The sequence below is a fragment of the Gopherus flavomarginatus genome, chromosome 3 (assembly GCF_025201925.1).
Source record: "Gopherus flavomarginatus isolate rGopFla2 chromosome 3, rGopFla2.mat.asm, whole genome shotgun sequence".
NCBI classification, from domain to species: Eukaryota; Metazoa; Chordata; order Testudines; family Testudinidae; genus Gopherus; species Gopherus flavomarginatus.
In genome coordinates this window covers 192,993,500-193,010,458 of record NC_066619.1, presented here as the reverse complement: position 1 = coordinate 193,010,458, position 16,959 = coordinate 192,993,500, and the positions used below count along the sequence as shown (strand labels likewise).

The following is a 16,959-nucleotide window of genomic DNA, read 5'->3' as shown; positions in this document are numbered from 1 at the left end:
CAGGAAAGAAATTGCACTTTGAGTTTTGGAAAAAATGTTTTAGGAAGGTTTATCAGGGCTACAAGAAAAGCTGTCCATGAACTAATGGAATTAGCTTATCTTTGAATTCCCTCCACCCCAACTTAGAATGGCCACTAATTCCTTTCTTTGCTCTTTTGGTGTTTGCAAAGGGGTTCACTAAAGCCTGAATTGATATAATTATTGGCTTGGATTGTTAGAGATTTAGGCCAGATGGCTATGGGTTTCTAAAGTCCCAGTTTCTTGTGTTAGCTTTTCTAGTTTGCCTATAGGGTTTGGGGACCAGCAATTTGAAAGGCCTGCAAACTTGTAAAACAGTATTATTCATGGGGGCAGAATGTTCATCGGCGTGACCCAGTACTAAATACATTCATTATAGGCATTTCTATTCTGCACAATTTGCCACACGGTGCTGGTTTCTGAAAAAAGAGACAATGGCTTATAAAATGCTTTTGAATGCTTAAAAAGAAGGAGAGTTCACGCTGAGCCTCCTCTGCTTTCTTTTTTCGACAAGAACCTTCTTAGTGACTTTGGCTGAACTGTGCTGAGAATAAGTAAAGTGAAAAAATCAGCTATTTACTTTTTACATTTGTGGGTATGGGGGGAGTGGAAGGAGAAGAAAAAAATGAAAAGAAGCAATGGTAAGATTATGTGGATGAGCAAATAAGCAAGTGGATAAAGTCAGCATAGAAATAACGTAAAGAAGAATGAAAGAGCAGCAAGAATGTGGCTATAATGATAAACTTAAAAGGAAGTGCAGAGAAGGGGAACAGAAAGCCCATCATAAATAATCATATTTGAAATGAGACCATATCAATTTCTGTGACCTGGATACAGCACGAGGCTCACGTAATGATCAATAGCATTTCTGATGTACACAAAAGACATTAGCGACTCAGGCATTTGACTCTTGCATGTAAATATGTTGTGGGGTTTTTTTGGGTAGAGTACATGGAAATAGTTTTCACACATGGAAAAGGTATGATTAAATTGCCACTTTCAGGCCATCTACACCATCTATCCTTCAGGTTGCTGGGCTTTTTTTAAACAGATGGTATGTATAAAGTGTCTCTTAGTAGAATTGTTATGGTTCACCATGAACTGCTTTTTTAACTAAGATGAAAAGGATTTTCTGAAGAACCACAGGAACAACAAAATAATAAAGCACACATAAAAAGAACTCTACTCAGGAAAAGACAAGTGCACATATTACAAAACACTGCTGCAGAATCCTTCAGTAAGAAGCCAGTTAAGGGGCAAGGGTTTGCAAACAAGAAGAATATGAAGAGACCTAAAAGAGAGATATAGAAGCTTGTGCTTCATTTAGCAACACAGACATTAAAGAAAAGCAGGTTATCCAGAAATAGGCAGAAGTGTCAATATATTAATAAAGGAGCAAGAGGAAGACATAATTAGAGATATGATACCTTATAGTCCTTTGCTAAGCAAATGCACTCAAAAAGATTTTGTTTTGTTGAAAAAAGAGGATTTCAAAGTGTATATTTCAGGAGAATGATTACATGTTTTGTGGAGGCAAGAAGACTAATTAAAATTACAAAAACAATTTGAAGTGTCATATAAAGAAGACAAGAAGTTGATTTAAAGTTTTTCTTTAGTAATTTGTCTGCTCTTTGTGGTGGCACACTCACAGAAAGTGAATGCTGGGGGAGGAGCTGCCTCCCCCCCACCATTCTCTAGCTTTTGTGTGTGTGTGTGTGTGTGTGTGTGACTTCACTGTCCTTTGATTTGGAAGCAAGCTGATTGGGTGGAAGCAATTCAACACATGCCGGGCAAAAGCTTTGTATGAGTTGAAGTGAAGTTGCACAGATTTTAGACTGGAGTCAGCAGTCAAGGGTGTTTAGTCTGCAGCTGAACAGTGAGAGGGAAAGAGGATCTCTCAGAAAAGATACAGTGCAGATTCAGCTAGCACTCTGCAATAAATGGATACTAACTGCAGAAGGAGAAAACACTGATGTGACAAATTTCGTCCTTGAAGAGGAGCAGGAAAACAAATGAGAGAGATTGGATTGCATACAGATGGTATCTGGAAATCCTGACACGGTGTGTATACAAAAAAAAAAAGTTTTCTGAGATATACTAAGATATTAATACTTTGCTGTATTATAAAAGACTTTTTCAAGTTTTAAAGTACCAAATGTGTACTGGGTTTAAGGTACCAAAGGAAATTGAAAGAACTGCTTTTTAACTTGCTTGGAGAAATGAATTGCAAAAACTTACAAATGCACCAAATCAGTAGCAAAATGCACTTTATGTTCCTTTTTGTACTGATGATAATATCTTTCAGTAAAGATGTGCTAGGCAAGAATTTGAAATACAGGATTTATGAAGAGCAGAGAGTTGGATCAGTAATTGCAAGACTATCAGAGGATGTAGCTGATGTTTTATTTAAAATTCCTAACCCTTCTTCAGTTCGTTTTCGAGCCATGCAAAGAGGGAATTCTCCCTTACTTGTAGTCCGAGAGGATAATGGAGAAATCAGCATAGGAGCTAAAATTGACCGGGAACAACTCTGCCAGAAAAACTTAAACTGCTCTATAGAGTTTGATGTGATTACTTTGCCTACTGAACATCTGCAGCTTTTCCATGTTGAAGTTGAAGTGCTGGATATTAATGACAACTCTCCCCAGTTTTCCAGATCTCTCATCCCTATTGAAATATCAGAGAGTGCAGCTGTAGGAACCCGGATCCCTTTGGACAGTGCTTTTGATCCAGATGTTGGGGAAAATTCTCTGCACACTTATTCACTGTCTGAAAATGATTTTTTTAATATTGAAGTGCGAACAAGGACTGATGGTGCCAAATATGCAGAACTCATTGTGGTTAGAGAATTGGACCGGGAGTTGAAGTCAAGCTACGAACTTCAACTCACTGCTTCAGATATGGGGGTACCTCAGCGATCTGGATCGTCTATCCTAAAAATAAGTATTTCTGATTCTAATGATAACAGTCCTGTTTTTGAGCAACAATCATATATAATTCAGCTCTTAGAAAATTCACCAGTGGGTACTTTGCTCATAGACCTCAATGCTACTGATCCAGATGAGGGCGCTAATGGTAAAGTCATGTATTCTTTCAGTAGTCATGTGTCTTCCAAAATTATAGAGACTTTTAAAATAGACTCAGAGAAAGGCCATTTGACCCTCCTGACACAAGTGGACTATGAAATCACCAAATCCTATGAAATTGATGCCCAAGCTCAAGATTTGGGTCCAAATTCTATCCCAGCTCACTGCAAAATTATCATTAAAATTGTGGATGTCAACGACAACAAACCTGAAATTAATTTAAACCTGATGTCCCCTGGGAATGAGGAAATAGCTCACATTTCTGAAGGGTCACCTGTGGACACTTTTGTTGCCATAGTCAGGGTGCAAGACAAGGACTCTGGCGTGAATGGAGAGATAGTTTGCAAGCTTCATGGGCATGGCCACTTTAAACTTCAAAAGACTTATGAAAATAACTATTTAATTTTGACTAATGCTACTCTAGATAGAGAAAAGAGATCTGAATATAGTTTGACTGTAATAGCTGAAGACAAAGGGACACCAAGTCTCTCCACAGTGAAACATTTTAGTGTCCAAATCAATGATGAAAATGACAACCCACCCCGCTTCCAGACAAACAGATATGAAGTTGTTATCTTAGAAAATAACTCTCCAGGTGCATACATCACATCTGTCACAGCCACAGATCCAGATTTAGGGGACAATGGACAGGTCACATACACTATTTTGGAAAGCTTTATTTTGGGAAGTTCTATAACCACCTATGTGACCATTGACCCATCCAATGGTGCAATCTATGCACTCAGAACTTTTGATCATGAAGAAGTAAATCAGATTGCCTTTGTGGTTCAAGCTAGAGATGGAGGGAGTCAGCAACTTGTTAGTAATACCACAGTTGTGCTAACTATCATTGATGAAAATGATAATGCTCCTGTCATTGTGGGACCAGCACTACGCAATAACACTGCAGAAATCTCAATCCCTAAAAATGCTGAGAGTGGCTTCCATGTGACTAGGATAAAGGCTATAGACAGAGACTCTGGTATGAACTCAGAACTAAGCTGTTCCATAATAGCTGACAATGAAGAAAACATATTTGTAATGGACCCAAGATCATGTGACATCTATATGAATGTTAGCATAGAATCTGTTTTATCTAAAGAATGGGAATTTTTTGTGATAGTTCAGGATAAAGGCAGCCCTCCACTCAGTACCAAAGCACTTCTGAAATGTACTGTTTTGGAATATGTTTATCCAATTCCAAGCACAGAAGCTACTTTTATTAGCCAGCCCTCTCTGGATGTTTCTATGATAACAATTATATCACTTGGATCAATATGTGCAGTGTTGTTGGTCATTATGGTTATCTTTGCTACAAGATGCAATCGAGAGAAAAAGGATACAAGATCCTACAACTGCCGTGTGGCAGAATCAACTTACCAGCACCACCCAAAAAGACCATCAAGACAGATTCACAAAGGTGACATTACACTTGTACCTACTGTTAATGGCACTTTACCCATCAGATCTCACCACAGAGCTTCTCCTTCATCATCTCCAACCTTAGAAAGAGGACAAATGAGCAGCCGACAAAGCCATCATAGTCACCAATCACTTAACAGTCTAGTGACAATCTCATCAAATCATGTGCCAGAGAATTTCTCACTGGAACTGACCCATGCTACTCCTGCTGTTGAGGTAAGGTTATATATTATTTTGCATGCATGTTCACTCATTCACCCCTTTATGAGTGTGTTTATGTTCTGCATGCTGTCTGTGACAGTATGAAAGTATTATAGCTCTGTTTTCAGGTATGCAGCACTGCAGTTCCACTCTGTCAATTGAATCTTAAAACAATTCTGCACATGAGAGACTATAGTAAACCCATTATAATTTCTTTATATTCTTCTTTAAATTGAGACAACTTTGTATTATATACACATAATATACACAGTACTTTATTATTGTACAGTTTTCTGTATGTGTGTGTGTGTGTGTGTTCAGACACATATAGTGTATAACATGCAAAGTATTTGTACAAATGACAGAACAAACTCCTTAAAATGAGGGTTTATAGTAGAAACACTGCTACAATTTTAACTGCAGCTGCGCTAGCAGATGGTGGTAGTGTGAGAGTGTATGCATCCAATATCTTTATGTGAGTGTAAGCATCCAGTATCGTCATAATTTGAAACTGCCTATTTTATTTTTTAAATATATACACTACATAGTTTTGATCTCTCCTTTAAAAAAAACAACCAACTCACCCCCAAAAAACCCAAAACAACACCTCCTCTTTGCAGTCCATTGTTTTAAAATGTTAATTAATTAGTATGAGTTCTGAGATTAACGAACAGCATTGCATTTTCTGTCTGTAAAATGCCTTCAGATGTTTTCCATGGCAAACACTGTATACTGTAAATATCCAGTTGTACTACATTATATATGCACACGAATATAATTAAATTTTAAAGAAGAGACCAAAAAGAAGTACATAATTAAAATTTTTCTAAATAGACATTTGGATTTTATTTCCAGGAATCAGTGTTTTCTTCTTTTCTTTAGCAGGTCTCTCAGCTTCTTTCAATGCTTCATCAGGGCCAATATCAGCCAAGACCAAGTTTTCGAGGAAACAAATATTCCAGAAGCTACAGGTGAAGATTTCAGTTAGATTCTGATCAAAACATTTTTATCTGAGAACCACATACTGAGCATGCGATAACAAAATATAATTCCATCACCATGTTTTTTCTGTTTACAGATATGCCCTACAAGATATGGATAAATTTAGCTTGAAAGATAGTGGCCGTGGTGATAGTGAAGCAGGAGACAGTGATTATGATTTAGGTAGAGATTCTCCAATTGACAGACTTCTTGGGGAAGGATTCAGTGACCTTTTCCTTACAGATGGGAGAATTCCTGCAGGTAAGAACACAATGAAAGTTGAATAGTTTATTTATAGTGCTCCCTGACTGTCACATTGATGTAGTTAGCATTGTGAAAGCTGAAATTATTTAGCTTTCAAGTTTTATGTTTCCTCCTTCATCTGCTCTACAGTATATAGTGTCCTCAAACCAGAACACAGCTGGTGCACTAAAGACTGGGACACTATTGAATTTCTGCCCAGAGCAGTGCGTAGGCAGTTTCTGCTATTATTTGCAGCCACATGAACTGGCTCTAAATCCCCCCCCAAAAAGCGTCAACTGGTCTATGTCCCTAGATTTTTAATGACTAGGTGGATGTTTGTGGAAAACCAGGCTGCTGTGGTGTGTTAAAAATACACTGAACTATAATTTGGCAGATGCATTTTCCATAATAGGATCCAGACTTCCAGAGCTTAAAAATGCACGGGTTAGGTGATGGACTATAGTTTTTAGGTAGGGAAGTGTAGAGCTGCACTGTGTTTTCCACTGATGAATTGATGTCAGTATTTGTGCTGAATGTCAAAGCAGTTCATTATCTGCCATCCTGGTTGCTGGAATGAGCTGATTGTTCCAACATAAGAAGAGAGGAATACCTGGGGGGGAGGGGGCAATGCAAAAGGGAGATAAACCTTTTGTAAATTCAAACTCACTCATGAGTACAGTAAATGAGACTGGGAAATCACATTAGGCTCAGAAGTGATCTTTGTATTAGAACCCCAATATTTATACAACTACTTGTACTTTTTACTCCTAAATCTTTGGAAAATAAATATGAGGCCCAAATTTAAATGCCTATACAAAATATACAGGAAATGTTTTATCCTTGCACATGAAGGACATTTCCTACAGGGCCAGATTATGCCAGTATGATTTAGGCTCATATTGGGGCTGAGTGGGTGGCTCTACAATTTGCTGTGCACTAGGGTGCAGGGTAAGAGTGCCCACTGAACTGCTCCTTAGGATGGTGCATAGCATGCTTCCTTCTGTAACCAGCTAGTGCCATTGGCCAGAGCGGGATGGGGTAGAGCCAAAGCCTTGTCACCTCCTTCCCACCTTTGGGGTGGCTAACCCTCAAGGGCACTAAAAGGGCCTTCAGTTTTCCCTGGCATTTGTGTGGAGAGTTTAAGATGAAAGGGCTTCTGGAGCCCTTCCTTTCCTTGTTCACCTTGGCCCCCAAACATGTAATTCTGTCTTTTCAAACCTTCAACACTTCTCTTGTGGATTTTGCTCCACTCTAAGGTCTCTCACTACTCCTGAGTCCAACCTCCCATCCAGAAGTCCAACCTAGCTTCTTTTGGTAGCTGGGATTATGTAGGTCCAAGTGCCCCAATAGGTTGGACCAAGTGTTCACAGTTCCAAGGATTTTTTTTCCCTCCCTTCTTGCCAACAAGTTGCTATTTAGGAGCCATTTATTCCTGTACCATCCAACTTTTAGTCAAAAATCTTTTCTCCTTGGGTGGTAAATTAGGGAAGAATTTACTATAATTCTCAGCAGCTGCTAAGGGAGACTTCAGATGCAATATTTTTGCACTGGAATCCTTCCACAGTGGCAGCTAAGGAATAATTGTCTACTTCCTGGCTGGATGATTGTGGGTTGCCAGGGAAAAAAAGGAATGTTTACACTCTTAGATAGCTGAAATTCCTATTATTCATTTAAAGAACTTTCTATTAACCCTCCAAATATAAAACCAATGAATTAAATTTTCAAAATTTGGCCCAACTGTGATCCCACTGAAGTGAATGTTAACACTCTCATTGATTGCAAGGGGAACAGAGTTAGGCTAACATGGAGTGCTTTAGAAAATCCCACATATTTGTTTATGTGCATAGCCCTAGCTACTCCATTAGTTATACATGAACCATTTAAGATAACATATTAATTAATCTGTGTGTTCACACCAAACTCACAAAAAGTAGAATGGAAACTTTCTTCAGGTTTCCTAAGTTCAGCTTCCTCCTTCTATGTCCCTCTATTTTTAAGTGTCTATGCATTTTCACACCAGACCAGAAGTCACAGAATCAAAATACTGTAAGAAAGATTGTTTTTTCAATATTTTCTGCCTAGATGGAACCAGGAAGGAATGGACCATCTCCCATACACATGAATTTGTGGGAGAACCTCAAACATTTTAAATTTCAATGAAAACATTTCTTTTTTCTCCCTTAAAAATATATTTAAAAAACCTTTACCTATATGTTTACGGTTTAGAAAAAAAATACATTCAGAGTTACTTCTGACATTTCAGTCTTAACCCGTACCATTGTACATTTATATCTTTTCTATTGCTGACTTACGGATAAAGTGGGACATCATTAACCCTCATCATTAACATCCTGATTGCTGGAATAAGTTGCCTGTTCCAACATAAGGAGAGAGGCATATCTGGGGGGATGGAAAAAATTGAAGCCCACTCGCAAATACAGTAGGGCTTTTGATCATGTGTTCAGAGTATTGCTATTATTTTATACTGCTAAATCTTGGTCTCACTAATGTGAATGGCAAAACTCCCACTGATTTAAATGTGACAAGCCTTTGGCCTTGAGTGAACTTGGCCAATGAACGTTGACACACTAATGGCCCTGCAGTTCTCTATTAATTCACAGAATTGCACTGGAATTGTACTGAAAGGACCAACTGAACCAGTGCAGCTATAATGCATTTCATTCCCATTCACACTGGAACTAAAATCTTTTGATTTAATCATTGTGGGTGGAGATATTTTCAAGACTTGTCAAGAGCTGGTGCAATCACAATGGTACTGGCATTGCCTGTGAAACATTGTGAGCACATTTAATGTGTGGAAACAAAGCACTTCTTCATAGGCATTTCAAACATCTAAACCAACACTTTAAACACCAATTATTTTATGTAGATGAATCTTTTGAGGCTCACCCTTCACTACCTCATTTGCAATACCCAGTGCAAAATCTGGCCTCCAGCCATCTATACTTCTGCTAAATTTCATGCTCCCTGATGTAAGAAAGGAAGTGAGTATAAACCTAGAGGAATTTTAAATTACATTGAAAAGGAAACAATATGTTAGACTGTATAAAGCATGGTAGGGAAATAATACTGACAATAATAAAGTGCCACTATATCAATCAATGGTATAGTCTCACCTGGAATATTGTGTTCAGTTCTGGTCACTCTATCTCAAAAACAATGTTGCAGATATTGAAGTGGTCCAGAGACAAGTGAGGAAAATGATTAGAACCATGAGGAAACTTATGTGCAGACACTGCAAAGTTTAGGACTGTTTAGTTTAGTTTAGAGAAAAGACAAATAAAAAGGGATATGATATAGATATATAAAATAAAAAGACAGAAGGGTCTAAACCTCAGTCCTTCAAGGCGCAGTCTAACCATTAACTGATGGAATTAAGAAGTAGCTTCTCCTGTGGACAAGGTATCACATAATCAAAAGTTATTCTATAATTGTTTATGTCTGTGCTTCTTGAACTTTACTGTGCAGTATCTGGTACTGGCCTCTATCAGAGACAGGATACTGGGCTAGATGGCCCACTACCCTGATGGGGTATGACAATCCCAATGCTCTTATTTGGAATCAAATACATTTACTGAGGTAATCCTGAGAGATGTTGAGCAGCTGCAACTCCCATTAGCCTCAACATCTGGAAAGAGGTAGTTTCCTTTTTTCAGCAGTTGGAAGTGGAAATTAGCCTTCTCTCCTGGCATCCTCTGTGCACAGGGCCTGCACTCACAGTTTACTGTGTTTTAAAAGGGGCTGCATATGCTTCCATTCCTAATCAACCCTACTAGAACTCTTCCAGGGGCTGGATGCTGGCTGGTCAGTCCCCTCCAGCACCTCTTTGGGTAGGAATGTGAGTTCCTGGGCAAAAAGCAGGGGCAACACCCATTTCCTCCATTTAGCATTCATCTTGGGCCCAGATCCCTTAAGTCCTTGGTTGCTCCTCTTTGTAGTCTGTATAGTCACTGTATGTCAGTCACCAACTGGAGATATTAAACCAGCCAGCTTCCAAAGGCCAAATACATCCCTAGAATAATTCCACTCAAGTTAATGGAGATATATTGGGCACGAATTTGGCCTAAAATGTCATGAGGTTGGATTAAAATCTGCTTCACCCATTTGGTAATTCATTGTGTTACTAGCAGACCCTAAAGAGGAAACAAGAGTTGGAGAAGATGGAGATAACGCCATATCTTCTCTGTTCTCTCTCCTTTCTCTTCTCCCTCATTTTCTTTTCGTTACAACTTTCCTCCCATATCCTTCTATCCTGTGCCCTTGCTCTCTTCACTGAATTGCAACTACGAGATGAAAGAGGGAAACTTATTAATTTTCATTCATGAAAGGCACTCAACAGACATGATATATATAGTGTAGTTGTAGCTATGTTGGTCCCGGGACATTAGAGACCCAAGATGGGCGAGGTAATATCTTTTACTGGACCAACTTCTTTAGGTCTGGGAAAGGTATTCCAAGTGTTTAGCTGTGACATTCAGAGTAACTTTCCCAGACCTGAAGAAGAGTTTTGTGTGGCTTGAAAGTTTGTGTCTCTCATCAACAGAAGTTGGTCTAATAAAAGATATTACCTCACGCACCCTGTCTCTTTATTCATCAGACAGTCCTGTATGAGAAGACAGTACTCTAACCTCTACCTTTTAAGTCACCCAGGCCACCTATTTTCTTGGGATTCTCTGAAACAATGGTATAATATGTTCTTCAAACAAGTTTAAAAATTATATAGTTATCTTATATTTTATATAGTTATCAACCTTTCTTACAGGATAAAATACACGTGAACTTCTCTATAATGGGAGAACCACAACACTGGATCTGAACACCTCTGATCTTTGGAGAAATTCAGATCCTGATCAGAGCTTTGGATCCTCAGGTCCTTTAATATGCACTAGTGCTGACCCCTGTAATTGTGAGTAATCTATATAATTGAATCTGAACATTAATCTCAGATTTTGGTTTTGATTACAGCAATGAGGCTATGCACAGAGGAATGTAGAGTTCTGGGACACTCTGACCAATGCTGGATGCCACCTCTGCCCTCTCCATCTTCTGATTACAGAAGTAACATGTTTATTCCGGGGGAGGAATTTCAGCCACAGCAGCAGCAGCAGCAACAGCAGGCATTTGAAGAAGATTCACAGCCTGTTGAGTCCAATGAAAAGAAAAAGAGCTTTTCAACATTTGGTAAAGACTGTCAAAATGAGGAAGAGTCAGAGGACATCTGTACTTCATCTCTCCTCTCTGAAATGAGCAGCGTTTTTCAGCGCCTGTTGCCTCCTTCACTGGACACCTATACAGAATGCAATGAAATGAATCGCTCAAACTCACTGGAGCGCAGGAAGGGACATTTACCAGCCAAGACTGTAAGCTACCCACAAGGAGTGGCAGCATGGGCAGCCAGTACACATTTCCAAAACCCTGCAAACAACACTGGGGTCATGCTAGGGACTCACTCGAGTGCACAACCTTCCTCTAAATGGCTGCCAGCCATGGAAGAAATCCCAGAAAACTATGAAGAAGATGACTTTGACAATGTGCTTAACCACCTCAGTGATGGTAAACATGAACTAATGGATGCCAGTGAGCTGGTAGCAGAAATTAACAAGCTGCTGCAAGATGTCCGGCAGAATTAGAGGGTTTTTTATATCATATTTTTCCATATTTATGGAAAACTGGGAGGAAAAAGAACCAGAATGAAAAGAACTGGCATTGCCAAGTAGTTGCATTTATCATAAATGTGTCTGTGTATGTTGAATATTAAAATACTGTATTTTCATATGTACACAATGCAAGTGTGATTATCTTTATCTGTATTTTAAAAATACATTTGTACCTTATATTTATGTGTAATTTAACAAATAAATTTTATTTTTGTACTCCTATGGCAAGCATGTTTTCCTAAGTGTATATAACTGGCACCATTTGACTTTCTTGCCAAGCAGGTGTGTAAACTAAATCAAAGACAGGGATGTTGCTTTTCACAGTTTTGTAAAGAGTTTCAAATGTTACAGCACAGGCCCAACCCCACTGAAACATTATCCATACATTAGTTTCAGTAACTGATCCAACACCTTATTGCAATGTTTCATTGTTACAATAAAGAGTTGTCAACTTCCATAAAGCCTAAAATGATGTTCTTCTTTTCGTGCCAGTTCAGAGAGTCATTCTCTCATTTAATTGATGGCTTATAAGAGGGGTGAGGAGGGATGATGGCATTCTCCAGAGGCACAACCACCACTGAGAAGGAGTGTTGCTCTTAGACAAACTCCTTTGGCCAACTTAACAGTGATACTGAGAAGCTCTGACAAGAGTTGCACCCAACCTCTCCCAGGTGGGTCAGCCTGATTCAAGACCTCTCTGGTAGTGGGAATAAAAGGGTTAATTGGCTGGACTCCTCCCTCTCCTGCCAACAAAATAATCTCTCTTGCTATTACCTCTAAGTCACTACTACCTTTCTTATTTTCAGCTGCTGAGCAGTCAGCCACTCTGTGTTGAAGTCAATAAAGGAATTCTATGGGGCCCCATCCATATGCCTTATGATACAGTTTTTAATTCATGAACATATACTATTTATTCCACAGGACACCTGCCTCATTCAGTACACAGGATGGATGGTGCTTACTTAATGAACAGCTGTTTAATATTTTGTTTTCTTCTCATTGGTCAGTTGGTGGCCCCATGCCTTATTTACTGCACACTTCAAACCCTGCTCCGAAAACAGAATTATTAATTTCCTTTTGGGCTTCTCTATAGTGCTCATCACTATAGTATGTGAGTGCTTCATACATATTAATTCATTTTCTAATACCTCTGTGAGATGAAAGAGTAGTATTAACCCCCTTTTACAGTTGGGGAACTGACACAGAGTGATTGAGGTAAAAAATATCCACTCATGCCGGCTGAGACACATTGGACCTGATTTTTTCGAAGTACATACCATTATATAGAACTGTATATGTTCAAAACACAGCTCCTATTGACCTTAACTGCAGTTGTGAGTGCTCAGCACTTCTCCAAATCAGACCCCCAGAGTCTCAAGTCAGGCACCCAGAAAATGAGGACAGCACAATTCGTGACCCTCTGGGAAAAGTTAAAAACATAAGAATGGCCATACTGCGTCAGACCAAAGGTCTATGTAGCCCAGGATCCTGTCTACCGACAGTGGCCAATGCCAGGTGTCCCAGATGATTAGAACAGGTAATCATCAAGTGATCCATCCCCTGTTGCCCATTCTCAGCTTCTGGCAACAGGGGTGGCGAGTTTTATGGGCCTGTGTTGCCTGGGCATCAGCAAATTCAGGGGGACCCGGTTCCACCAATTTTCAGGGCCAGGTCTCTCCCCAGACCCCACGCGCCTCCCACAGACAGTCCCCCAGCCCTGCCTGTCACTCCTGCATGCCTTCCCCAAGCGTCCCTGCCTGCCCTGGGTAGTTGGCAGCTGCTTCCTTGCTAGCCGCAGCCAACTACAAGGGAGCAGCTCTGAGGGCAGGCTAAGGTGGCTGCTACACCTGTGGAGGGAGGAGGCGCATGGTAGCCCCCCCTCCATGGCAGTGACATTCACCCAGGCCCCCTCAGGCTGCTGTTCAGAAAGTCCAGCCAGGATAAGCCCCCCTCCTCCTCCCCAGAGTTGCCTGCCATGGAGTGGGGGCTACCATGCGCCTCCTCCCTCCACAGGTGAAGCAGCCACCTTAGCGTGCCCTCAGAGCTGCTCCGTTGTAGTTGGCTGCGGCTAGCAAGGAAGCAGCTGCCCACTACCCAGGGCGGGCAGGGAGTTGGACCTGTTTTGAGCACCACCAAAAATTATATAAACCCGCTTCCCCTGTCCGGCAAACAGTAACTAGGGACAAAGTTTGGTTTAAGTGTCTAGCCCAGCATCACAGAGGAACTTTTTGGTAGCAGCAGGGACAGATTCCAGTTTTCCACAACAGCATTTACTTGCCTTAATTATAAGACCATTTGATACTCTTTCTGCAATCTCCTGGTTTTTTTTATATACAATTTTCTTCACTTTTAAAAAAGCAAATTGAAAAATCAGAAATTCTATCATGTGGCACCATGGGCATACCCACATGGGTCATCAGCAGGGTTGGACAATTTAGATCCACAGCCCTTTGCCCTCTGTAGTAATTAACAGTAGTAATGGCGTGTCATCCTTTAAGTGGACCAGCACTAGAGGGGGATGGGAGTCATTGCCAGTCAGTTTTATAGATATTTGCTGACAGCAGAGGAATGATGAGAGTCAAAAATTATTCTAGGCTCTGGAGGTGTATGATTCCAGTGGGCACAGACACTTCTGCCCATTCTTCCCTCATCTCTCCCCACCCCCGAAGTTTGGCCCCTTTTGCTCTTTTACCCATCCCCTCACTCCCAGTCTTCCTTTCCTGGCTCCCAGGCCCAATCTCCTTGCCCAGACAGTTCCAGTTCCCCAAGGTCCTAATTCCACATGTTCCCCAAGCCCATATTTCCCTTTGCTTTTTCATGCCTGTCCTCTACTCTGCATTGCCCACAGTGTTCCTGTCCCTTTATGTTCTCTGCTGTATATATCCCTAGGGCTGCCACGAGAGGTGACACACCTTGTGTTAGTTCCCTGGCACTGAGATACCAGGGAAAGAGGAATTGAGGAAAAGCTGAGGTCGTCTGATTAGTCGCCAGACCAACTTTCTCCTGCCTGCTTGGAAGAATAGCCCCTAGTGACAAGAGGCCAGCATTGCACTGAATACCACATTAGGTAGCTACTGGATGCCTGACGCTGGCCTGGATTATTGTAAACACACAGGCAGGGGCAGCTCTATGTATTTTGCTGTCCCAGGCATGGCAGTCAGGCGGCGCATCTGTGAGTGGTCCACCGGTCCCATGCCTTCGACATATCTGACGCTGAATTGCCCCCGAAGCTGCAGGACCAGTGGACCTCCCACAGGCATGCTGCCGAAGGCAGTCTGACTGCTGCCCTCACGGCGAATGGCAGGCCACCCCCTGCAGCTTGCTGCCCCAGGCACACGCTTGCTGCGCTGGTGCCTGGAGCCGCCCCTGCACACAGTATATGCTTGTGAATTGTGGGACAGTCCCAGCCAAATTGGGACTGTTGCAAAGTATGGCAGAGATTCACAATGTGCCAGCCCCTGGTAATAGCAGGTAGGCTTGGAAATTGTATATTCAGGTCAGTGAAAAAGCTAAAATCCTCCTCTTTATCTGCCCTGAAGTAGGTGTCAGAGTGACTAAAATCTTCACTTTTAATCCTGTGAAAAGTATTCCCCCTTCATAAATAAACTTAGAGCTAACTCCCTGTTCTTAGAGGAGGAGGTATCTGACCTTCAGGCTCAAACTTTACAGACTCTCAGGGCAGCTGGATAAAATCCATTTTCACAGTTCCCTAGTCCACTGGGGATTACCAACCTGTTTCAAATTTAAAATCCTTAAAGCAGTTTATGCCCATCAGCCATTTCACACGGATAGTCTCAATGATTTAAAAGTCATTGTTTGCAAAGGAGACTTGCTAAGCAAAAATAGATCCAAACAAATGTCCTCAGTATCACTGTGCATCCAAATGTCAAAAAACACCTAACATCGTTCTGTTGCAACAGAGGGTAATGGTATTTGGTCTGTGCATCGACCTGAAGGGTGTTATCAGGTAATGAGACCAGTTATAAAATGTGTAAGGTCTCTAGGAGCAAAACTGTTGGTTACTTAGATAATACCTAAATTGCAACAGTCAAAACAGCTCTTTAAATGGCATAGCTCAGAGGTTCTCAAACTGGGAGTTGGGACCCCTCAGGAGGTTGCAAGCTGTCAACCTCCACCCCAAACCCTGCTTTGCCTCCAGCATTTATAATGGTGGTAAATATATAAAAAGTGTTTTTAATTCATAAGGGTGGGGTGGGGGTGTCTCACTCAGAGGCTTGCTATGTGAATGGGGTCACCAGTAAAAAAGTTTGAGAGCCACTGGCATAGCTTAACAGGTGGCCTGTGAACTGCAGACTGGGAGAGGCTAGCCCCAGCCCTGCCCCTTCCGCCTGAAGTCCCACTCCTTCTGCATCTCTCTCCCCCTCTGTGGCCATCGGCCCCACCCCAGGCCAGCCTTCCCTCCACCCCCAACCCTGGAGCACTGGGAGGACAGGCGATGCATGGCTGAAGCCTCCCCAGAGCCGGTGGTGCAGAGGCCCAACCTCCCCAGCCCAGAGCACCGGAAGGGTGAGTAACACAGCCTCAGCCCGAGCCACCACAGAGAGGAACTGGCGCTGCAGGTACAATGGGATGGGAGGCCTGCGGGGGAGGACATGGGTGGGGCCACGCCTGGCTGTTAGCGAGGCACAGCCTCCCCCAGCATATGTATACCCGCTGCCCATGATAGTATGCTTACTAAACATAGACAAGTCTTTTTTCACCCTCTCCCATCTTAGTTTCCTGGTTTTTACAATGCATATGTCATCCCTAACATTGAATAGTCCTTATTCACAAGGGACTATGGCACCCTGAGTTGATACCTTAGTATTAAGTTAGACACAAGTCTACATTATTGCATTTTGACAAACCAGTGCTGCAGCTTCTGGCCAGGCTGGCAGCTCTGTAAACAATGAGGCTGATTTCAGCCTTGAAATCAATGGGTGTTTTGCTGTTTGGTGAGCAGAATGATGGAAATATTTGTATAGACTGTGATGGTGTTTGATGATGGTAAAAATGCCATATGCCATTACGTCCTATCTGCACTAGTGTTTCTCCTGTTGCTACCATAGGTGCTAATCCTGGGATGTTTAATATAGAACCATAGAAATGTAGGGCTGGAAGGGACCTTGAGCAGCCCCGTGCTCTGAGGCAGGATCAAGTAAATCTAGACCATCCCTGACAGTCTAACCCAGGGGTCGGCAACCTCTGGCACGTGGCTCGCCAGTGTAAGTACCCTGGTGGACCGGGCCAGTTTGTTTACCTGCCACGCCAGCAGATTCGGCCGATCGTGGCTCCCACTGGCCGCAGTTCACTGTCCCAGGCCAATGGGG

General features: G+C 41.7%; 1 protein-coding gene across 2 annotated transcripts; it reads left to right on the top strand.

Annotated features, from left to right (window-relative positions):
* Positions 1–1,866: 1,866 nt before the first annotated feature.
* PCDH18 (protocadherin 18) lies at positions 1,867–12,054 on the top strand. 2 transcript variants are annotated; one of them, XM_050946233.1, is made up of 4 exons: positions 1,867–4,742; positions 5,613–5,698; positions 5,806–5,969; positions 10,938–12,054. In XM_050946233.1, exons 1-4 carry the CDS (start codon positions 2,238–2,240, stop codon positions 11,600–11,602), a joined length of 3,420 nt encoding a protein of 1,139 aa, XP_050802190.1. In that variant the 5' UTR covers positions 1,867–2,237; the 3' UTR covers positions 11,603–12,054. The 2 variants fall into 2 exon arrangements, with proteins under 2 accessions (XP_050802190.1, XP_050802189.1); XM_050946232.1 differs by having other exon boundaries at positions 5,610–5,698.
* The last annotated feature ends 4,905 nt before the right edge of the window (positions 12,055–16,959 follow it).